The 25,008-nt window shown below is 37.4% G+C and overlaps 1 protein-coding gene across 7 annotated transcripts in view; it reads left to right on the forward strand.

Annotated features, from left to right (window-relative positions):
• DNAH8 (dynein axonemal heavy chain 8) overlaps positions 1-25,008 on the forward strand; it is a 304,884-nt gene that overhangs the window by 226,436 nt on the left and 53,440 nt on the right. For 6 of the 7 annotated variants that reach the window (XM_036217561.1, XM_036217559.1, XM_036217568.1 and 3 more), the window contains 7 exons: positions 474-726; positions 835-1,025; positions 6,717-6,838; positions 9,803-9,921; positions 11,557-11,759; positions 22,579-22,652; positions 24,635-24,787. In XM_036217561.1, the coding sequence (XP_036073454.1) occupies positions 474-726; positions 835-1,025; positions 6,717-6,838; positions 9,803-9,921; positions 11,557-11,759; positions 22,579-22,652; positions 24,635-24,787 (1,115 nt within the window). Of the gene's footprint in view, positions 1-473; positions 727-834; positions 1,026-6,716; positions 6,839-9,802; positions 9,922-11,556; positions 11,760-22,578; positions 22,653-24,634; positions 24,788-25,008 lie in introns of those variants that run through there. The other variant, XM_036217578.1, reaches the window with a different exon arrangement.

The following is a 25,008-nucleotide window of genomic DNA, read 5'->3' on the forward strand; positions in this document are numbered from 1 at the left end:
GAGTGTACCATGTAGCTGCAAGCTGGTGTGTGACATTTGGATCAACTCACACTGTTGAGACAAGCTGGATGGACAAGCTCATGACGCTCTGAGGGGAACCATCGGGATGCTAAAGGAGGTGAAGGCTATGCCATAGAAGGAACAGCTGAAACCACTGGGAGCGGATGAAGATATGATTTTGTCTTCAGACATTTGGAAACCAGTCATGTGGGCTGTCATGAGAAAGCCTTTTTTGCAGATTTCCAGGCAGAGTGGGGGTAACCATTTAGCAGGAATGTTTAGAAGAATTCAGGCATCAGATAGTAGTTGGACTAGAAAGAAGCCTTTTGGTGTCTTAAGATTCAGCCCTTCTACCCTGCGGGCTTTGAAGAAATGAAGTTGAAAATTAATGGGATGATTTCAGAAGCGAAGCACTTCGTTTCTCAGCTTTCCCATCTTGTGTTCTACATACAATCTTTCTGCTGGGTTTTTAGGTTCCTTGGTAGATGATGAATCTCTCATCGGTGTCCTTCGAACCACCAAGCTGACAGCAGCTGAAGTAAGTGAAAAGCTGCATGTGGCCGCAGAAACAGAGGTCAAGATCAACACAGCTCAGGAGGAGTTCCGGCCTGCGGCCACGCGCGGAAGCATCCTCTACTTCCTCATCACAGAGATGAGCATGGTCAACATCATGTACCAGACCTCACTGGCCCAGTTCTTGAAGTTATTCGACCAGTCCATGGCCAGGTGGGGCCACGCTACCTGTCCCCCGAGCAGTAGCTTAAAATTTTTGTTTGTATTTCTACTCTCTTAGAAAAGGCTTTTTACCTCTTTCATTTTTAAAATGTGTCGCAGATCTGAGAAGTCTCCACTACCTCAAAAGAGAATTACGAATATTATTGAGTACCTGACATATGAAGTTTTTACCTACTCCGTCAGAGGCCTGTACGAAAACCACAAATTCCTCTTTGTACTCCTCATGACCTTAAAGATCGATCTTCAGAGAGGAACGGTGAAGCACAAGGAGTTTCAGGCTCTCATTAAAGGTGACTGGTTCGGAATATGGATGTGATACATAAAGATATTGCTTTTGATATGCCCTTTGATGTGCTGTAGACCCATTTTTATAATATAGTAAAGTAATTATGTTCTCATGAAAGTGAAGTTCTTTATACCTCTTTTTTCCGATTACCAGTCATTTTGCTCTGGTTACTCAAGATAACTATGTCAGGTCTGTATTGACTCTATGATTTTGTAGTTATAGAATTAGATGAAGTTTGATCATTGTTGCCCATGATCGGGACCCCTGATGCCAAAGGGAGGAAAACTGATGCTGGAAATGAGCTTTCTATTGCAAGAGAGCAATTCCTTAAGCGAGGGAGTATAAGGACTTAAGACTTTAAAACAGGCACACTTGTATTTCATATTTGAAGTCAACTCTATTCATTGCTTATCTCCGTGTTAAAAATATAATTAAGAAGACAAAAGTATTTTCATTCAATTCAGTTAAACAAGTATTTATTGAGCACATACTATGTAAACCCACCATGCTAGTGTTTGGGATGCAAGAATAAAGCAGACATTGCTTTAAAAGAAATAACATTCTCATAATAGGGATAAAGATAATTTTAGAAACCACTGCAAAACAAAGCAGAATAACCTAAATGTTACGAGAGCTAAAAACAAAGCGTTACATGCAAAAGGAGGGAGAGATTATGTGTGGTTGATGAAATCAATGAAATCTTGGAAAATATACGTTTGCAGGTTAAGCCATTAATTCTTCAGGTTATTTGACACATGGGAAAAATGTTCCAATATTTTTAAAAAATGTTTTTTGCTCTTTGTATATAGTTTAATAAATCATCTTCTGGCTGCCCTTTCCCTGCAAAGAAGAAAGTAGCATTTGAAATGGACCCTGAAAAATAGGTAGAAATGGAGGAAACATTACTTGCTGAGACAGAACAGCACAAGAAAAGAAAAGAGAGTATGTAAATGTGAGCCTTGATTCCTAGAGGAAGGAGTTTCTCCATCTGCTAAGAAACAGGAGTTGTAAAAAAAAAAAAAAAAAAAAAGTAAAAAAAAGTAAAAAAGAAAAGACACAAGGAGACAAGGAGTTGTATAAGTTGGTGATGTGGTCCTTTAGGAAGCTTTTACTGTCCTTTAGGAAGATTACTCTGGCAGACATATATAGGATTAGAGAAAAGAGGATCAAGAGTGTGTATTTCAATTTTCCCAACTATGGGTAACACCTTCGCACCTAAAGTAAAGACAATAGGGCTGGATGTAAGAGTGAAGAGAGGTCAGGAATGAGTCTCAGGTTTCTGGACTGTGCAAAGGTTTTCAGTCTGGTTGGTTGAAAGAGGAGCTAGTTTGAAGAGTGTTAGAGGAAAGGAATAATGACTGTGATCTGGGAACCGAGCTTAGTCAGGATAGGTTAGGTTTTGTGGCCATAAAAACAATCCCAAAATTTTAATGGCTTAACACAACAAAGGCATACTTCTCAGTCACCTCCTCTCCAACATGCTTATCATGGTTACCCAGAAATCCAAATTGCTTCCATAATTACTGTGGCAGAGGGATGGGATATGGCAAATTGTGTGCTGGCTCTTAAAAGTTATCCCATAAGTGACACATGTCACTTAAGCTCATATTTCATTTACCAAAGCAAGACATGTGGTCACATCTAACTTTAAAGAGAGCAGAGAAATGCAATCCCCCTATGATGCTTGGAAGAAGGAGAAACTGAATGTTTTGAACAGCTCTGGTGATGACACAGACATGTTGAATTTGAGATATCCAGCAGATAGTTAGAAAGGATAAGCCAGACAATTTAAAAGAAGCCAGACAGCTGCAAAAATAGGGCACAGAAATAACAACCAAAGCCATGGGAACAAAAGAGATCATATAGGAAAAAAATGTCAAATATTTCCAAGTTCGTATTACAAGGTGATAGGACATGATACGCTTTTATCCTTATCATCCAATTTTTAATAAGCGGGCAATAACCTGTAATTTCTTATTACTCTATTATTATTCTTACTTTACTTTAGTTAACTTCTTTTTCAGATCCGGGTTAGATTGCCGCTTTTGAAAACTTTATAAACAATTTTGTGTAATCACTGAAATTTCTTCTTTGACTTTTTATTTCTTGTAGTTCAAAGGCAATTGAAATACGTCATCTGGTTCATATTTGCTTCTCAGGTCTAATACATCTGGAGAAGCTGGTGTCTTAAAGTGTATGTGGGAGTAAGACAGCGTGGTACAGTAAAGTGTGAGCAGGACTTGGAATCAGGGAAACAAACCAGACTCTGCCACCGACTAGCAGTGTGTTCTCAGAGAGCAGTTGCCCCATGCCCCTGTGTACAAGAGGCTACATGGACCCAGGGGAAAATGATAAGTACCACCTGGGAGGGATGGAGCAGGCTCTACAGAACAGGGTCCAGATGAATGAGCTTGTGGTCTCTGTGACCTCTAAATACAATGAGCCTGAATTTACCAAATCTAGAAAGCTACTTTGACTCACTTCAGTCACCTTGGAGCTCTCACTTGGACTTGGGGCCACATCCTCAGTGTTTGGGGACACTGGGCAGTGGGGAGGAGGGACAGTGAAGCATGTGGGACTCGAGGCAGCAGTGGGAGCAAAGCGGGCCTCACAACTTAGGAAAACCTCCTATCGGTGGAATATAAGTGGTATGGAAACTATACTTTTGGATCTTTCCTTATCGGTGAGCTGGCTTTGCTTCCTGGATCCCATCTGCCAGCATGACCTATGGGAAGCAGATATGACATAGAAAGAAGTGAGAAACATGGCCCCTTGGTCATGGTAAGGACAAAGGAGTCAAAGAGGGAGGAGGCCAGATGCAAAGATCCCTTGTCTCTTCCCTGTCTCCTAAGGCAGAATCTCAGATGGGTGGTGGAGGGTGCTCAAGAAACATCCGGACAGAAGATGCCCCTGCATTCTGCCCAGAGCCAACATGGAAGCTGCACTGTGGCATTGGTGGAGGGCCTGGCTAGATGGATAAGCCTGAGGTTTGGCAAACAGGAGTGAAGACTTGGAAATGTCGAGAGGGCTGGTATGCAGCAGAGGACTGGGGTCCACACCAAGAAGCTGCAGGAGAACTTTGTAAATGGAGAAAAGGATCCGTCTCTGGATAACAGCCCCATATCCCAGTAGGCCAGACAGGATTTGCTCAGAGGATACGGTACAGGGATACCAGCCTGTGACTGAGACAAATGGAGACTGGAGGGCAGCATGCAGATCTGAGGCATCCTCCTCACCAAGACATACTCCCACCCCACCTCATCGCTTCCTGCCCAGCAAACCCAGCCAAATCAGAGCTATTGCCTGAAAGAGACTAGATTCTTTGAGACGAAGGAGGAGACTGAGAAACACGGCAACACAGCAGGGAAAAAAACTGTGAAGAGAATTAGATTTGGCACAGAAAAATTAAAAAGGCTGCACATCTGAGTTGTGGTACGAGCACACCTGTGACCCCATTTCATAAAACTAGAGAGTCTTGGAAAACCAGATTGTACAAGGCCAGGAGAGCTGGTGAGAGGAGTTTGGATCTAATTTAGTTGGTAACAGGGAGCCACTGAATGCTTTATGAGCAGGGGAATAGCATGAACAGAGCAGTGCTTTAGGAAGATTAATTTCGGATTATATGATAGGTCGATTGACAGAAGTACAGTCAGCTCGGCAGTAAAAGAGACTCTTCGTCTTTTTTTAAAACAACCCCAACCTGGTTTATTGTACAGTTTGTATTAGTTTCAAACTGGCTTATTACATTTTGGCCAAATTATTTTTTAAAAGATGATACGACTTTTGTTAAATGATTTTTACAAAGTTAACAAATATGGCCCTTAGACTATTGATTTTTCTTTTTATAAATCATTTTGAACTCAGTGCTTACAGGAAAAAGAAGAAAGACTTATCATAGGAGAAACGTTTGATTTCCTAAGAGTGACTGTCCCTTTGTATCAACTCCTCCGTGTTCTGAGATACTTGGAAGGTGCCTTTGACTTTTTTCTTTAACTGAGAATGTCAGAACACTTTAAAAAATGATAGAGATGCCAGGGACAATCCTGCATTACAGAATAATTGATGTACCTGTTTCCCCTGCCTGGTCATTTTCTTTCGTCGTAGACAAAAGACGACAGCTTAGGAGGTGCACTCTTGCTTTCCAAAACAGAGAGAGTCAATGTCAAAATCACAGCTAATGATTATATGGCATTTACTATGGACCATGACTGTCCTATGCTTTCTACACACAATAATATATTTAATCTTCACAGCAACCAACCCGGTAGATTCTTTTATTACATTGATGTGACAAAAGAGGAAACAGAGAAATTGAGTTTTTGTCCAAGTTTATGCAGCTAGCAGGTGTCAGAGCCAGGACATGGGGGACCAGGATGGACTGGGACTGCTCCGGATTAGTTTAGGTGCACAGCATGTTTGGAAACACCAACGTAGCTTAAATGTCCTCTTCTGATGTCTCTGAGGCTTATGGTCACATGAAAACTTTTTTTTTTTTGAAACAACCAAGAAGAAAAGGGATGACTTTGTCTCTGTGTTAGAGAAGCAGAATTTCTTAAGTCTGCAGGTGACTCTAGTGGTTGCTTCTACAGTAAATTCAGCATTAGCGGAAATGGTGCAGAATAAGCCTTTCTCTTTCACCAGGTTGCACAGGGCGGGCTGATGAGAGGCAGGTTTACCACATTCTAAAGGTGTGGCACTCAGAATCGCTGGCCGGACTGGTAGAGCAAAGGGATTTACACGAAAGCAGTACTTCTGCTCATTTACCTTCTCAGGAAGATGCTTGAGGGGGGTGCAGAGCCCTATAGTTCCCTCCGCCCCCTTTTTTACCCAAGGGTTGATAGATGGAGTAAAAGGATTTGATGAGTTTTTCAGGAAGATTATAGGATTTAAAAGTTTCAGAATCACTGTTTTATATGCATCTGAATTAACAACAGAGCTGGAATTATTATGATAAAACATTACTATAGACATGCAATAGAGGAGTTTTGAAATTGTAAATATAGTCATGTGTCTTGGTGACAGATTGTCACATTGGATGTATGTGCTCATTTGACTGGTGATTTGCTTCAAAATATGATCCAACACTATAACCCACATTCTCCACTAGGCTCTGTGGGAGCAGGAACTTCGTTTGGTTTTTCTCTGCTTTATCCCCAGTGCCTGAAATATGCCAGATACATAGAAGATGCTCAATAAATATTTGTTGAATAATTGAATGAGGAAATTATTTGAACATTAGTTACCCCCTTAAAAACCCACAGCTGCATTGTATCAATCTATCAATCTACCCGTCTTTTGACCTGGTAATGAATAGTATTGAATATCAGTCTTCTGGAAGAGTGATGACTAAAAAGTGATTTTTAAAATCACACATGAAAAGACTGACCAATTTTTGATATCAAAATTGTACATTTCAGATTGTTAAAAAACAATAAAAGTCAAACAACCACAACCACCTGAGAACAATTTTTTGCAGGCAAAAATGACAAGGAATTGCCATAAATCAGTAAATAAAACACTAAGATTTAAAGGAAATGTACCCCAAAAAAGATAAACCCATTTTCTGTCACAAGATTATTTTCCAATTTTCCCATTCTTTTTTCTATGATATGGTTATCCCATTTTTATTATTTGGAAAATAATTTTTAAACCACCAGCACAAGCTGACCTGATTCCCACCGGTGCCTTTCCCCAGGGGGAGCGGCTCTGGATCTGAAAGCCTGCCCTCCCAAGCCATTTCGCTGGATTCTCGATATGACCTGGCTGAACCTCGTGGAGCTGAGTAAACTTCCACAATTTGCAGAAATTATGAACCAGGTAGGAAAGGGCTGGATAAAAGTACAGATCTGTAAACCCAAACACATCTGGGCCATTTTAAGAGGGGCCTCCTGGTGACAAGTCCTTCACCCAAAGAAGTCAACACAGCTTTCGGGTTATATGGCTTTCTGGGGAGATTTTGGAAAGACCGGTATTGAAAGGAATTTTTCCATAGGCGCTGGCGGCTCTCTTTTCCTTCTGTGTGGTTGGCATGGGTCACGTAAAGCCTGCCTCAATTGCTGTCAGGATCAGAAGCGGTGTAGACTTTTTGTTGTAGACTGTTGATGTTTTTACATTTTAACTTCTGTCTATTATTAAATAATTTGCACAAATTTGAATTTGAGGCAAATTAAGAAGTTGAGGTCCTTTTTAAAAAAATTAATCATTTCACCAGTAAGAATATAAAATGGCAAAGTATAATAGAGAAAATGGTAAAACAGGTCCTGATTTACCTGTTGTTTTTCTTATTTTAAAATGTAAATTTGTTATTGTGGGTTAGTAGTTGTTTAGCTTTCACTGGAAAACAATTATGCGACTTGGATTAAAGATAGTTGTTTATTACTGGGGTCTGTTGGTTATGTCTGCCTGTCACTGATGGAGGGCCTGCCAGTCCATTATCAAAGCTGATAATCATCTTTTTTGAGATTGCTGGTGATGGACAAAAGAGGTAGGAAGTAGACTACAGTTGGCAGAAGCCTTATGCTGTCTTCATGTGATTTCCTTTCCTCGACTGCCCCCCACCCCAGTGTAAACTAGGCGTGTTTATTTAGTGGCGTTTCTGGAACACTATGTAGAGTCTTTACCTATTATTTAGCAGTGGTTGGGTCAGAATCAATTGGATAAAGTCCCTGGATTCCACCTGTGGTAGACAGTAAGCTTCGTTTTGTAGTACAGCCACAGGTGAGGCCCCCAAGCCCAAATAAATACTCTGAAAAAAAGTCTTAGCTTGCTGGGAGACTGGGTAAGGGAGACCTTCAGGCATCACTGGAAGTCACTCAAAACCTTGCCCCCTGCAGATGAGTTATATCTATATAGGGACATGTGTTATTGTTTGCCTCTGTCAATTAGAGTTTAAATACCCGTGGTGTAGAATCTAGTAGCTACTACTGCTTACTGTGGGATAAGTACTTTGCAAGAACAGTCACTGTGCAAGGGAGATATGATTGACCCCACTTTATAGATGAGAAACCAAAGTTCAAAAAGGTTAAATAATGCTCTTTCCCTGACGGCATGTGTTATGTCTCTCCAACTCCTTTCACATCATTGGATGGATGGGCCAGATGTGAGGGAAGGAGTCATTCTCCAGAAAGTTGCAGAAGTCCACTGGGGACCTGCCATCGGGTGGCCATTGGTTTGGCCTGGCTGTGGGGAGGAGGAAGTAGAAGGAGATGAGTCTCCCAGCTGAGTGAGTGTCAGGGATTGAAACAAAAATAGCCTTAAATAGCAGTTGCCCTGCCTTGGCATCTTAGGCCAAACTGTTTAACACCTGGAAATGGTTTTGCTAACAGGGAGGGCCAGGAAACGGAGTGGGAAATGGAGGTGGGTGACAAGCAGCTGGAAGTATCTCATTGCCCATCACAGATGCAGCTCACTCAGGAAGCCCTATTGTGGTAGAGTCAAATTCAGCAAATGGAAGGCCATAATCTGGGAATAAACACCTTTATTCTTGTACATCTTTCTCTCTAGCCACTAGTGCGGAGGAGGCCTGCAGGGGGCGCTGCAGGTAACTGTGCAGGTACCAGTTCAGTAGGGTAGGGCTGCAGCAGCTCCTAGACCCTCCAAGAAGTATGCCAGAAAGATTCTCTGGGAGCAGCCAGCTAGGGAAAGCTGCTTCAAGTTTCAGGAGAAAGATGGAAGTTGTGAAATATCTCAGAAATTCCATTCCATCTTTTAGTATCCCGGGGACAATACTGGAGAAAGTAAATTACAGAGCAATTGTTTTGCTATGAATTTGCACCCTGTCTATATCCTATACGGTGAATTGTTTGCATGATGTGGACTTTGGGCAGTTGTTTAAACTCTCTATGCTTCAGTAGAAAGTGGAGATAGTAGAAGTACAATCTTTGGGTCTGGTACATAATATCTACTATATAAGCATTTGCTATTTGTACCTACCACTGCTTTTAAAACATGCTTGAAAACACCATCTCCATAATCCAGCCTGGTTGTTACTGAGGAGAAGATTCAGGCTCACCAATCTGTGGTTTTTGAAATTGGTTTTAACGGTACTTGGGCTTCACAGAGAACCATTTAATGCTTCTGAAAACCTTCAGTTCTCTCCATGCTTCTAAAAGAACACATGTTTGAGACTAGCTCTTGGAGAGAAATTATTCATTCTTAGGTTTAAGGTCTCCAGGCATGGGCTCACTAGGAAAATAGCAGTTATGACTTTGTCATTTATTAGTATTGTAAGTAGAGGTCAACATTTAGAGGTCTGGTAATCAGAACAGTCTCCACCAAGGGCAACTCTGTGTGCACCCCTCCCTCCACCCCCACCCAGAGAGCACTTGATAATGTCTGAAGACATTTTTGATTGTCATAAACTTGGGAGAGGAGTGTTGCTGGCATCTAGTGGGTAGAAGCCAGGGATGCTGCAAAACATCCTACAATGAACAGGACAGCCCCCATCAACAAAAGATAATGTGGCCCCAAATGCCAATAGTGCTGAGGTTGAGAAGCCCTGGGCTGTGTTTTTTTTCCTGCCCCATTGTTTAGTGTAATTAATGCATGGTCCTAATTTTAGTGAATGATGTAGAAATGCAATGGTAAAACTAAAAGAGGACTAGGAATAGTAATATTCATCTTATCTGAATCTGAGTCATTGTTTCTGAAGAAAAATGTAAACTGTATGGTCGTTTGAAAAATTATGTGCCTATAAAAAATAAATCTCTAAGGTTATTCAGAATCCTCTCCATTCCAATTGCTTATATTCCTATGGCTTGCAAATTGTCTTGTTTATTTTAGATATCTCGTAATGAGAAGGGATGGAAAAGCTGGTTTGATAAAGATGCTCCAGAGGAAGAAATTATCCCTGATGGATATAACGATTCTCTGGATACGTGCCGCAAACTTTTACTTATCAGGTGAGAATAGGTATTATCAGAGCTAGAAATGTCACTCATCATAATGTCAAATTATAGCTCTTACCTCAGTGAGTTCACTCCACTGTGTCCCAGTAGTTATTATAAGAAATGCTTGTGCTTCCAAATTGCAGTTTTGGATGGCAGTTCTTTAGTTCCTTGACAAGTAAATAAAGTTGTGATGGTGGCAGGGAATGGTATGTTTTGACAATGTATTAATGATAGTGCTTTTAACAACAAAAAAATGAAAAATATACTTTTATTATTCACTTTATTCATTAGTGTTGAATTTGCTTCTTTAAAAAATAGATATCCCAAAGGTACAAAGAAATTAGTTTATAAGCTAAAATTCAATTTCATCTGAGAAAAAAAACATAACTATTACTCTATTGATAAGTATAAATGCTGTTTTGACTATTAAAATGGAGGAAAACATTGAAATTGATGTTAAGGAAGAACACTCTTTTTTAAATCTTTTCTTTTCCTTCTCACTTTTCACATTTTCTCAATATCCAGTAGCTTAAAGAAGGCTTCTATATTGAAGGCGTGTGTGTGTGTGTGTGTGTGTGTGTGTGTGTGTGTGTGTGTGTAAGAGAGAGAGAGATTGGTGGGCAAGGCAGGAGGGTGAGTTGGGGGAAGGGGAGATGAGACCACCAAAAGAATAACAAAAAGATGTTGGATTAATTTAGAGTAATTTTTGTTTTTACTAACATTATATACTGAGCTTACATTTCTTACAAAAAGTTGTTTCCTGGATGCTGTCACTCTTTGAGAGTGATCACAGCAGTCAGCAGTGGTGACCTCATGATCTACAGAGTATGAAAGAGCTGCTTGTTTTTATTGGAATAGATGTGTCTGTCTTTTATCCATTATTTTAAAATTAAATCTCTGTCAAATGAATAGTGTAATCTGTAGAATTTGATCTAAACTATCAAATGTTAAATGACATTATTTAATGTGTCACTGTTTAGAACCCACTACAGTGCAGGCTACACAGATGGTGTTAAACGCTTGCTGACCAACCTGCTTCTGATACCTTTGACGTGTTAATGCTCCCCCTGAAAACTGCAGGGCTTCAGAGTGTGCAGCAGGTTGGCCCCCACCGTGTATGGAGCTGGCAGAGGACATCGCCCCTTGTGTCCCTGCTGAGTCCCCGGTGCCTAGAGCAGGGCCTGACGTGTAGTAGGCACTTGATAAATATTTGTCTAAGAATAAATGTACTCCCGTGTATCAGTTTGAATGAGGACTTGCTTCCCCGAAGCTGATTGCCTCAGTTACTAGGGATAATCACTGATGTGTTTTTAAAAAATAACCATTAAAGCTTTAGAGCAGTTGCTGCTGCTTCTGAAAATGAGACACTTGGATCTGCTGACTTCTAAGTTCCCCTCCAGACTGGCAACAGACAATGTTGTTACTGGCTCTGTCCTACTTCTTGCCAATGCTTAGCCCCAAACCGCATGATTAAATTTGCACTCATCCAAGGATAGAAAACTTTGGCATCCCTCTTACACAGATCTGCATAAGGGAGAATTATCTCTTTTGTCCTTTGCTAATTAGAATGTTCTTTGCAGGCTTAGAATTAGATAGAATAAAAATGAACAGACTAAATTTTTTCCTCTAATTTGTATTCATTTCTAGGTCTTGGTGCCCAGACCGTACTGTTTTTCAAGCAAGAAAGTATATTGCAGATTCTTTGGAGGAAAAGTACACAGAACCAGTTATCTTAAATCTGGAGAAAACTTGGGAAGAAAGTGACACACGAACACCTCTGATATGTTTCCTGTCCATGGGATCTGATCCCACAATTCAAATTGACGCATTGGCCAAGAAACTGAAACTGGGTATGATCAGCAATCTATGAAATTTAACAAAACCTCTACTTTCTGCCTCAAAATTTGCCTTTCATAATTTCATAACTGGTTCTAGAAATATACCCATAAAACTGAGTTAACAAAATACTAAACTCCTTCCTCTTTCCTCTTTTCATATCTCATGGAGTGAGGGTGTGATAGATGTCTTTGTGCAGAGAAGAACATACTCAACTACCATATATAGTTTCTTTAAGTTGTAAACAGATGACTATTACATGGATAGTAGACTAGCAAGGATGAACATACAAGAGCAAATTTTGTTGGCATGGTTATGTAAAAAATTATTATTAAAAGTGTATTTTGTCACCAGTTAAACTATAACCATGATTGTACTGCATAGTAAGTAGTTGAGAGATTCAGTCATTCATGCTTTCATTCAATTACCATATAGTATAGGCAGTATGATAGGTTCTGTGAGTACAGAGATGAATACAACACAGCTGGGAACATGTGATTGAATACTGTGTGATGACTCCTCTAACAGAGTTATGTAGACATGCCTGATTACAAGATCCAGAACTATTCAGACCGCATAGGGTATAAGAGAGTGCATTATGATATTTTGAGTAGGATCTAAAAAAATAGATTCAATATTACCAGATGAGATAGTGAGAAATAAAAGAAAAGTTATTCCAGGAGGAGGAGCCAGGGTGAGGAGTTAAAACACCTAAGTAGTGAGAGCAGTTGTAAAGAACAAGGACCTGCAGAGCCCATCTTGATAGGATTGACCATCATCATAGAAGATGGCTGTTTATAGGAGGGCCGTTTATCTGTTCTTCATCCTTGAAAATCTGAATGTTGTTGGAACTGCCATTTAGGATCTTCTAGGTTCAGATCTCTATAACTATACCTTTTTGGGTTAATTTATTCATGTCTTCATAAAGATTATAAAGGTTATTGATAAAGAATCATTAAACCTACCCCATGGCAGAAAACTTACATTGAGTTTATTATATAGTTAATACGAACATGATATAAAATCAATTCAGTCACCTCCAAGTATTTGTCATATGTCCCCCTATGCTAAGAAGTTACTGAAAACCATTAGCTTATGGTAGCATGGTCTATGTTCATTCCCACTTTTCTCATCTTCAGTTTGTTCTGTTCACTGTCACCACATCATTCTGTGTTCTATAAGGATCCATGTTTGAAGGGCTCTTTTAGGAATTGCTCATGGTTAAGTATCATTAACCACCTTTAAAGTAGGCTATTTTTGCTCTTGTGTTTACTGCAACATGCTAGTCATTTGCATTGGTCCAAGAGCGGTGCCTCTGTTGCAGCCTCATTGCTTGCAAATCTTCTTTGGATCTATTCCTCTATGGGTCTTTGTCCAACTGCTTCTATGCCTCACTTCTCTCTGCATATAGGTTCCTTTCTTCTATGTTGCCACAAACCAACCTCTATGTGAGAGAACTCATGGTCTCTGATGGCTCTTGGGCTTGCATGTTCAGTAAGTTTCTCACTCCCAGGGAATCTTCCCTTACTATCTTGGTGTCAAATTCAAATATCTAGGGAAGAAATTAATTGGTTTTGCTTTGGTCATGTGCTTCTTTCTGGGCCAGTCAATGAACTGTTGCTGTGGAGATGGCTTCACAGGAGGAACCACATATATGGAGCTAGAGCAGGAGTCATTTCTTAGAAGGGGATACTGTTTCTAGAAGAAAGGCATGTTCCACTAGAGTTAACATTTCAAATGTTAATAATACTGTGGTCTAGGACAAAGGTTTAAGAATAGAATTAAGAAATTCAAAGTCTCCTTTTGGGAGAAATTATAACTATGACATTAAATAAATACATAAGGCCAGAATTGTGCTATCGCTTTTCCTGTTATCACATGTTATCATACTGCTTTGCTTGGCCATTTGATGATTTCCATTTTTTTGCTACTACTTTGTTTTTCCAACAATCGTTCAAGTTTCTATTGATTACTTTGTTAAGAGACTGAAACAAAATGATCTGATTTTGACACTGAAGGACCCAATGAATTATAAAGAACTCTTTGCTAGATCATTTTTAGGAATGCTAAGAAGTCATATTCTGTTCATTGCTTTGGATTGAAAATCCTCAAAATATTGCTGAAAATGAAACTTTATGTAGACACAATAACATATTAATCTAGTCTCAACTAGAAATATTTCATTTGGATAAATGGATAACAGATAATCACAGAATGCTCAAGGTAAATTAGACTCTGGAAATCTTGAAATCTGCCTACCTTATTATACACATGAGAAATCTAAAGCCTGGAGACAAGGCCAAAGGTCTAGTTGGTGACAGATCTGATTCAGTACTTATCTCTGGGCTTCCCAATCAGTGTTTTATCTTTCATTCCCTCTCACTGCTTTATTGGATGAGTTAAGCAGTTATCTGACAGCAACTTGAGGGATGGGTCCATATCAAATAAGTTTTTTGTAGGAAAAGAGAAGGAAAACTCATTATGGATACTATCTGGTGCCTGTCAAGCTCTGAAGTGAGAGATTTGGAGAAGATAAATTCTGCGCCAAAACACTGGGTTCCTGGGAAAGGGGGAGAAAACATACGGATTTGGCATGAGAACCATACTTGGAGCCTGGGTGAGGGAGAAAGGGGTCCTGGAGGAAGGGTGGGTTTGAAAACAGAATCCAAACACAAATAAAAGAGAACAAATAGAATGCAAACTCACAAATATATGAAAGTGGGAAGGATAAATTTAGTAGAACAATATACACAGTTAAAAATTAAAATAAGGAGAATAGTACGTAATGATGGTAATAAACTTAAATATCTCATTTAAATTGAGAAGTTTGTAGAAGAAATACAAATGTACAAACTTTTCTCAGAAAAAGTAGAAAAACCTGAGGAAAATGAGACATTTAAAATTATTGCGTCAGCAAAGGCTATGGGTTTGGATGATTATTTTTGATAATTCCTTTAAAACTTAGAGATGCTGCATTCCATTCCAGAACATAGAAAAAGAGGATAGTATTATTTTGATATAAAAAATGGACCAAGATAATAACTACATAAAAGAAAAAAAAACACACATAGTGATCCTACTTGTACAAATATAAGGATCTTAACTAAAATGCAATCAAGAAGAATTTAGTGTAACATTTTAAAAATAACATGCAAAAATTAATAATAATATGCCTTGACTAGGTAGGAATGCATGAGTAAAATAGAAAGATATGATAATGAAAAAAATCTTATCACAACAATAAGTGACTTTTCCTTAAGCTAATCATAGTATTACCTTGATAGGTGCTAGAAAAGCATTTTATAAAAATCCAATATTTGTATTTGACTTTTTAAAGTAAGAATAGAAGGTTATTTTGTTAATATGATAATGAATATGAACTTCAAACATCAACATCATACTTATTGATGAATGACTAGAGACATGCCCATTAAAGTCAGGAAGAAAATAAAGATGTCTGCTACCACCACTATTATTTAGTATTGATGTGGAAGATACAGCTAATGTGTTGTAAGAATCATAAATAAAAGATATAACTACTGGAAAGGAGGGACAAATATCATCATTATTCTCAGACTGTGTAATTGTTTAACTAAAATACACAAATGAATCAACTGAAAAACGATTAGACTTAACAGAATAGTTCAGTAAGGTCACAAAATAAATATATTAAGAAATCAATGGAGCGAGCAGTCTTGTAGAATAAAATGTAAAAATCTCATTCACTACAGCAATAAAAATAAAACTAAGAAATAATTTTTAAAATACCCATTAGAAGAAAACTATAAAACTTTCTTAGAGACATAAAAGTAGCATAGACTCATGGGGAGTTAAATCACATTTCTAGTATAGAGATTCAATATTGTAAAGGTGTCAATAGTCTTCTAAATTACTCTATAAATTGAATGCAAGTCTAATTGAAATTCCAACAGTATCTTTTTTTCTAATTGGGTAGTAGAGGAATCTTAGATCATCTAGAACAATAAATGAACAAGAATAGCCAAGAAAGCTTGAAAAGGAAAAAGAATAACGGGGAATGAACACCACCAGATTTTTAAAACTTTATCAAATGATAATAATTTAATCAATGTGGAACTAGACCAGTGGATAAACAGATCAATGGAGCAAAATAAAAGACCCCAAATTAGACTCTAGTACATATATAATAGCTCAGTCTCTGATAAGATTCACACTTCAAATCAGTTGAGAAAAAATAAGTCAATAAACAGTGTTGCGATAGCAGGTTAACTTTAGAAAAAAGTAAGGATTTTACCTTACATGAAACTCCAAAGTAAATTCTACATTGATTAAGGTTTAAAACGGTTTAAATTAATCCATAAAAGAATAAAAAGAATGTATTGAATAGTTATATACTAGTGGAGTAGCTGAGATTTTCTTGATCATAATGCCAGAGTCTAAAACCAGAGAGACAAGATAGTTTGGATAAAGTTTTAAAACTTCTGTATATCAAAAGCACCAAATGTAAAATTAAAGCACAAATGAGGATAAAAATGTGGGTTAGGAATTACAGCATTCCATTTCAGTCCTTTTTTATATATATCACGAGTCCTCTTTAAAAATAGCCTGTATGCTTTGTCCCAAGTATTCTACATGTGTGATTTTTTTCCTAAGATAATATTAAGAGATACACATCAAGATTTATATGTAAAGATGTTTAATTTAGTGCTATTTATAGTATTGAGAAATTTGAAAATGTCTTAAATATACAAAAAGGTCGCAGTTGAATGATCAGCATAATGAAACACTGTACCAACATTAAAGACTGCTTTCCAATAACATTTAATGGCACTAAAATGCTCACAATCTACTGTTAAGAAGTAGAGGTGTAAAATAACACGTATGAGTGTAGGTATATATGTAATATGCACATACATTACATATAATATATATATATAAAATTTTAATATAGATAGGTATACAATCTCTTATTCAAAACTCTTGGGGCCAGATATGGAAATTTGAATTTTTTAGCTTGTAGAAAGGTAGTATTTTATAAATTATATAATACATGATGGTTAAAAGTATTAGTATTCATACAGATAAATAAAGACTATAAATAGCCTCATGTCCATTGAGGTCAGCTTTTGCCACTAAAATGATTTTGTGATAAAACTTAGTTTTTGGAGTGTTTTGAATTTTGAAATGAGGGTAAGGGATTACGGATTTTGCATATTAAAAAGATTAGAGCGAAGATCTCTAGGGAGAGATACTGGTGATTTTCATTTTCTTTTTTATAGGCTCCTGTTATTTTCCAAGGCTTTCACTATGAACATTTATTGCTTAATTAGAAATAAAAAGTTAAAAAAAAAAAAGAAAGGAAAGGAAAAATGAAAGAGACACAAGTCTAATTTTGGAAAGAAATGGAAAAGCAGTTGAAATCTTACTAAAGTCTCTCAAATACAAAGAGCCAAGGAGTAAAAAATAAAATTAAACCAAATCCCAAACCAGCAAATAGTAATTACGTTGCAGGTAATGCAGGTAATGCAACGTCATTACTCTCTCTTGAGAGCGCCCCTCTCGATGTCCTAGCAGGTTTCTCCACCCTCTCCAGAAATTCAGCCTGTACTGCCTCTTACCTTACTGGACTCTGGCCTTTGAGACCCTTTCCCTCCTCGAATGTGAAGTTTTCTCACTTTTCCAATGTCAATCAAACTAGTTTTTCCAGACCATTCAGAAAATTTAGTAAATGTTTATTGACCTGTGTTAAAAATTAAGACAGATTACAAATCAATAACTTAACCTTTTAGCTTAACAAACTAGGGGAAAAAAAGGCAAACTAAACCCAGAGCAAGAAAAACGAAGGAAATAATAAATATTTGAATGGAAAGAAAAGGAAATAGAGACTAGAAAAACAACAGAATCAATGAACCAGAAATATCTTCTTTGAAAAGATCAACACAATTGACAAACTTTTAGCTTAACTGGCCAAAAGAAGGCTAAAGTTACTAAAATCAGGAATGAAAAAAGGGACTTTACTATTGATCTGTTGAAACTAATAAAGAACATAAACAAATACTGTGAACAGAGATGCTAATAGATTAGGTAACCTACATGAAGTGGACAAGTTGTTAGGAAGAGACAGCTACTGAAAGCGACTCAAGAATAGAAAATCTGAATAGACCAATAAGAAGTAAAGAGATCAATTCAGTAATGAAAAACTTACAAAGGAAATACCAGGACCAGATGGTTTCACTGGTGATTTCTACTAAATGTTTACAGAATAACACTGATTCTTCTTAAATTTTTCCAAAAAATAAAAGAGGGAACACTTCCAAACTTACTCTATGAGACCAGCATTACCCTGATATTGAATCCAGACAAAGACATCAAAGGAAGAAAAAACAAAAACTATGAATATAGAAGCAAAAATCCTAAACAAAATACTATCAAACCAAATCTAGCACCGTGTAAAAAAAAGATTTATGTATCATGCATGACCAAGTGGGTTTATCCCCCAAAATGAAAGGTTGATTAAACATATAAAAGTTAATCAATATAGTATGCCATATTAATAGAATAAAGGACTAAAACCACATGAATTACTTCAATAGTTACAGGAAAAAAAAACATTTAAAAATGTTTTTCATAATGAAAACACTTAAAAAATTAGGGTTAAAAAGGAGTTTCTTCAGTCTGATAAAAGGAACCTACAAAAAACTCACAAGTAACATCATACTTAAGGGTGCTACCCTCAAAGATCAGGGGCAAGACAAGGGTGTCTGCTTTCGCCACTTCTATTCAACACTGAATTAGAGGCATTAGAGCAATCAGACTAGAAGAAGAAATAAAAGGTAGCCACACTGGAAAAGAGGAAGTAAAACCATCTCTGTTAACAGGTGACGTGACTTTGTATGGAGAAAATTCTAAGAAGTTTACCAAAAAACTATTAGAGCTAACAAATGAATTCACTGAGGTTGTAGGATACAAGATTAATATTTGAAAATTCATGGTTTTTCTACACACTAGCAAAAAGGATCCAAAATCAAAATTATAAATTCAATTCCATTTATAATTTCATTAAAAAACACCTAGGAATAAATTTAACAAAGAAGTGAAAGACTTGTACATTGAAAACATAGTTGGAAAAAATTAAAGAAGACCTAAAAAGATGAAAAAACATTCCATGTTCACGGATCAGAAGACTTAATGTTGGTAAGATGGTAGAACTCTCCAAATTGATATACAGATTTAACTCAACCCCTATCAAAATCCCAGCTGCTTTTTTTGTAGAAATTTACAGGCTCAGCTTACAATTCATATGGAAATAAATGGGACCCAAAATAGCCAAAACAATCTTGAAAAGGAAGATCACAGCTATAGGACTCACACTTCTCAATTTCAAAAATTACTACAAAGCTACAATAATCAGGACAGTACAAAACTGGCATAAAGTAGATATATTTATCAGTGGAATAGTACTGAGGGGTCAGAAATAACCTCTTACTTATATGGTCATTTGATTTTCAACAAGGGTGCTAGACTGTTCAATGGGGGAAAGGACAATTTTTTTTTTCAACAAATGGCACTAACAAAACTGATATTTTTTAAAAAATGAAGTCTGATCTTTATATTACACCATATACAAATATTAACTCAAAATTTATCGGAGACATAAATGTAAGAGCTAAAACTAGAAAACTCTGAAAAGCAAATATAGGTATAAATCTTTGTGACCTTGGATTAGGTGTAATTTTCTAGATATGAAGCCAAAAACATAAGCAATTAAAGATAAAATAGATAAATTGGGCTTCATCAAAATTCAAAACTTTTGTGCTTCAAAGGACATCATCAAGAAAGTGAAAAAGACACCCTATAAAATGAGAGAAAATATTTGCAAATCTTACATCCGATAGGGATCTAGTATGCAAAATATATAAAGACACCTGGCAATTCAACAAGAAGTCAAATGACCCAATTTAAGAATGAGCAAATGTTTTGAATAGACATTTCTCCAAAGATATACTCCTAAGTATATATTCAAGAGAACTGAAAATATGCCCACACCAAAACTTACACATGAATGTTCATAGTGGCATTATTCATACTAGGCAAAAAATAGGAACAACTCAAATGTCCATCAACTGATGAATCGATAAACACAATGTGGTATATACATACAATGGATTATTAATCAGCTATAAAAAAGAATGAAGTTTTGATGCGTGCTACAGCATGGATGAACCTAGAAAATATTAGGTTAAGTAAAAGCACACAGATGCAAAAGGTCACATATTGTACATTCCATTTATACGAAATGTCTTGAATAGAGACAGAAAGTAGATTAGTGGTTGCCGGAGTAGGAAGGGGTGATGAGGAGTGACTGCTAATGAGTGTGGGTTTCCTTTTTGTGCTGGTGAAAATGTTCGGAGATTAAACGGTTGTGATAGTTCTACAACTTTATGAATATACTAAACATTGAATTGTATACATTAAAAGGATAATTTTATGATATGTGAATTATATATCAATTTTAAAAGTTTAAGAAAATATTTATTGAATATCTGCTGAGTGCCGTACACTGTCTAGGTGCTAGGTAAGACACTATGATCTAAGACTCCTCTCTCATGGAACTGACATTCTAGTGTGGGGGCGAAACAGGCAATAATTGATAAGCAAGCGAGTATATAATAAGCTAAGAAAAGCATGTAAGATGCTAAGAAAGAAGCAGGGTAAGGGGCAGAGTGATGGGGGTGGGTGTGCTGTTTTAGGTAGGTTGGCCAGGGAAGGCCTTATTGAGAGGGTGAGGAAGACCTGAGATGTGAAGGAAGTGAGTCAATGCAACTGTCAAGGAAACATGTTTCAGGCCAAGGGAACAGCACTGAGGCTGGAGTGTGTATGAGGAGGCTGGTGCAGCTGGAGAAAAAAGAATGAGGGGGAGAGTGATGAGAGAAGAAGAAAAGGGGTGTGTGTGTGGGGGGGGTGTGGCTGCAGTGGGGGCAGATTGTGTAGGGCCTTACAGGCTGTAGGTAAGAACTTTGAATTGGATTTTGGATTTTACTCTGAATGAAATGGAAGGCCATCAGATGTTTCTGAGTAGAGGATGGACATAATCTGATTTAGGGCTTGACAGAATCTCTCTGTCTGAAGTGGGAAGAAAAGCTAACAGGGGACAAGCGTGGTAGTGAAGTCGCCAATTAGGAGTTTATTGCAAAAATCCAGGCAAAAGTTGATGGTCACTTGGACCACAGGAATAAAAGTGCAGATGTCGAGGAGTGGTCAGATTCTGGGTATATTTTGAAGTGATGTCTCTAAATCTCCTCTTGACCCCTTACCTGGTTCAATATAAGAAACTCAGGCCACCTAAACTAAAACTCTTTACTTTAGAAGGTGTATTTCAGAAGAGTTGGAAGGAGAGGATATAGACTGTGGCTCACTCTTACATGTTAATACATCTTGTCCGTATTAGCCTTCCCCCGTTGACCCGCTGAGCATCTGTGTGTTCTTCCAAAATAAGAAGGGTTCACTATTTCTTTGTATGATCCAGAGGACTCTCCTATTCAAGTCCCACCTCCTCTTTCTTCTCCTTTTGTGAGTGTGTGGGCGCAGTACCTGTTTGCACTTGAGCAGGAGAGAGCCATGGAACTTTAAGCCTGAGGGGTGGGAGGTGGAATCCAGCTTCATTCAGTAACCCTTGGCCTATTGCAATTCCTGATTCTCCAAGCAGTGCTCTTCCCTCCTCTCTCAGGCATCCATTGCAGACTTTTTCATTGTGGCCCTGGTCCACAAATAATCCCTAACATTGCACCCTATAAACCTTAATGGAGTACCTAGTCATTAACCACGGGGTGCCTTTTAAATGGTGTATCCTGAAAACTTCTTCTCTGGTTCCTGACATTCTTCTCTCCCCATCCCATGAATTTCTCAAGTCCATTGTGTCTTCTATGAACAGTTCCCAAACCAGCCTCATTGTTTTCCCAGAGACAGCAGCCCATTTTTCTGAGGATTCAGACTCATCCAGTAGAGCAGGGCAAAAGCATATGCTGCTTCACAATGTCTCTACTGACCTCCTTTCCTCATGCCTCTCAAACTCCAGAAATTCTGGGTCCACGAGGCTTGCTTAAAAGTTAATTTCCAATTTAGGTTTCACAAGCATGATTCATAGACTTCAATTTAGTGAATTCATACGGCAGGACACAAATGTGGTTCTCTGCCTGGGACATCGGATTTACTAATGAGTCTAAATAGTGTGTTCTCCCTTGAATTATAATCACACTTCTGATCTCGGAGTGATCTCCACTTTCTCTTCGCACTCAGTTCCAAGGTGGTGATTTAATCTTAGGAGCAGTTACCCCTGAATGCAGCCCTCTTAGGGCTGAGCTGCCTCCAGTTGCATCTCAGAAAATCTCAGTAAGCAAAACCAAAACAGACAAGCAGAAAACATTGCAAGCCTGACATCTTAAAAGAATAAAAAGCCAATTAAACCTTTACTGAAGCGTCTGTAAAATACTAAAATGTTTCTTATCAAAACATATAGCGAAATTTAAAAATCTTCTTCCCCTCTGAATACTTGTGATGATATCGTGGGTGCCTCTCTCACCATCAATCTTTCTTCTCATTATCTCCAAAGACCCCCAAACTCTCTAAAAGCCCAAGCGTGTGCCTCTTGTCTTTTTCTCTGTCCTTACCTCTCCAGGTGGTTCTTCCGGTTACTGCTCTAATGTCTCATTACTGCAACCAAAGGCCAGACCCATTTGAATAACAAAGGCTCTTTCTTAGAGGGCGGAAGACCTTGACCATTCAGCAATTATTTTTTGTTCCGATGCTGTTATAAAATTTATATTTTATCATAGAGAACATTCTCCTATGTTACAGAATGCAGAACTATCTCAATGGGGCAAGGACAAGAAGTACATGCTCGAAAGCTGATTCAGATGTCAATGCAGCAGGTATGTAGCAAGGGATAACTACTAATGCAGCATTCTTGCTATTGTTCCTCTGGCCATCAGGTCTACCTAGTACCACCACAGTGATGCTCGGAACATTCTGCCTGTGATGCTCAATCATTCTTTCCCTTTTTGTTTATGTATATATAGTAATCTTTGATTTTAAACCTCAAGCTACTTTACTCCTGACATCTCCACAAAAAGCTTGTTCCATATTCTGTCGTATATGCTCTATTTTATTTTCACTATATTTTTTTTTTTTTGACAATGTGGCAGACATGCTTTCTGGTTCCTCAGGATGCAGCTGTAGCAATCTTATAATTTCATAATCAATACCAACAGATAAGCTTAAGAAGTGACAGACTGAGACAGTTAAATTTCAATTTTTGGTTAAAGTTAGACTTTCATTTTTCATTAATGGATAGTTTCAGGCAAATAAATATTTGAGGATGTTTTGTTTAAATATTGATAATTATTTTATTGAAAACTGCAAGCTGGATGGAATATTGAGATACGTTTTTCATCGCAAGTAATAAATACACAGGACATTAATTTTATAGAAATGCTCGGCAGATAACAATTTCAGCTATAACAAGAAATTGCACCATCTATGAAAATAAAATAAGATCTTGGTTTACTTTTAAGCTTTTGATCTCCTAATGTCTGTAGTAACTTGCGTACAGCTTTTCCGTAGGAATTAATGACTAGAGAGGGTTAATGGGCTAAAATTCTACTTGGGTCATCAAATTTTCAAGCTAGTCATTAATTCTCAAGTGCCCTAAGCCTTAATCTTTATCACTTAATTAAATTCAATAATATATTGTATTTAATTTGTATATACCAAAGCTATTATATATAAATTATTTTACTCAGATCAAATGATTCATTCTATTGAGTGATTTAACAGTTGAACTTTGGGCCTTAAATAACTTATTTAGTTTCCATGAGTGAAACTTTTTAATTTAAATATTGCATTCACATTAACCTTCTTTGGAATACTGGCTTTTATAATTTTCATGTTCTATTTCTCAAAATGTGATAAGTACTGATATTAATGGCATTATTAGGGAAAAAAAAAACATGAACATATGCAGCCACAATGCCACATGAAGGACACCAGGTTTAGGATAAAGCTGACATTACAGAATGAAGAGTGGGGAATCAGAAATTAACCATGAAGTCCACATCTTCCCTTAGACACCCCAAGTGTCTAGAATAACATGTCCCCTTTGTTGTTTAAGCAGTCTGCATTGTATTTTCTTTTACAGCAGAAGACATAATACACAAACTTTACCATATATTTATTGTGCTCAATATTTTGTAGCTGTATTTATCCGATCTCATTACATAAGGGTAGCAAATATTATCTGGTTAATAAAGTACTTTCTCATACAGCAGCGATGGTTATGTGACTTAGATTATTAAAGAAAATTTTATCAAATATTTAGATAGCGCTTCATAAGTTTTATGGTTTCAGCAACATATGGGAAGAGTGATGACAGAGAATGAGGTTTAGCATTATGGTAACAAATGCCACCAAATGCATTGTCTCCAACCTTCATGATGGAATGTGTACCTTTCTTTGTAACTATGGATGACTTGGTTAGGAGGCAAGTCAATTCCGATTTACTGTATGCAGGACAATTTAAGTTTTCAATTCCAAAATCCCTGTTTTCACCATTAGATGGTGCACACACTATACTTATACAAGTCTGACTGCACATTTTAATTTGTTTCCTTATGAACTAAGCGTGGCAGAATACAATCATTTTGAATCCACTTGACTTCAAGTAACCAGCTCTACCAGTAGCAGAAGAAATTATTGTATTGACATATAATAATTTTATTAAAAATATATGCTCAAAACAGAGTAGTCATATGCCCTAAGCAAAGGTTTAAAATGAATGTGTTTGTACATTTTGCTTTTATTAAAATTATAGCAAAAAAGTTATAAGAAATTAAGATGAAATCATTTTGGCATACAGGGTGGCTGGGTATTGCTGCAAAATTGTCACCTTGGCCTGGAATTCATGGATGAATTGCTAGACACAATAATTACCACTGAAGCCAATGATGATTCTTTCCGTGTGTGGATAACCACCGAGCCCCATGATCGATTTCCAATTACACTGCTTCAGGTTTGTAACTATGAGATAAGTGTTTTTTTCTTGTGAGTTATATGAGTGAAGATAGCATGATTGGCATTATTGAAAGATGGAAACACAGCAGGGGCTTTTTGGTCCCGCAGAGCATCTGCACTGCAAAATCTTATACTATAACCACCAAAATTTTGACTATAATCATGAAGATTATATAGCAAATGTTCCACAGGAGAGCTACAAGTCTTGGTACTAATGTA

This window comes from Rousettus aegyptiacus, unplaced genomic scaffold, assembly GCF_014176215.1.
Source record: "Rousettus aegyptiacus isolate mRouAeg1 unplaced genomic scaffold, mRouAeg1.p scaffold_m13_p_1, whole genome shotgun sequence".
In the NCBI taxonomy this organism is placed as follows: domain Eukaryota; kingdom Metazoa; phylum Chordata; class Mammalia; order Chiroptera; family Pteropodidae; genus Rousettus; species Rousettus aegyptiacus.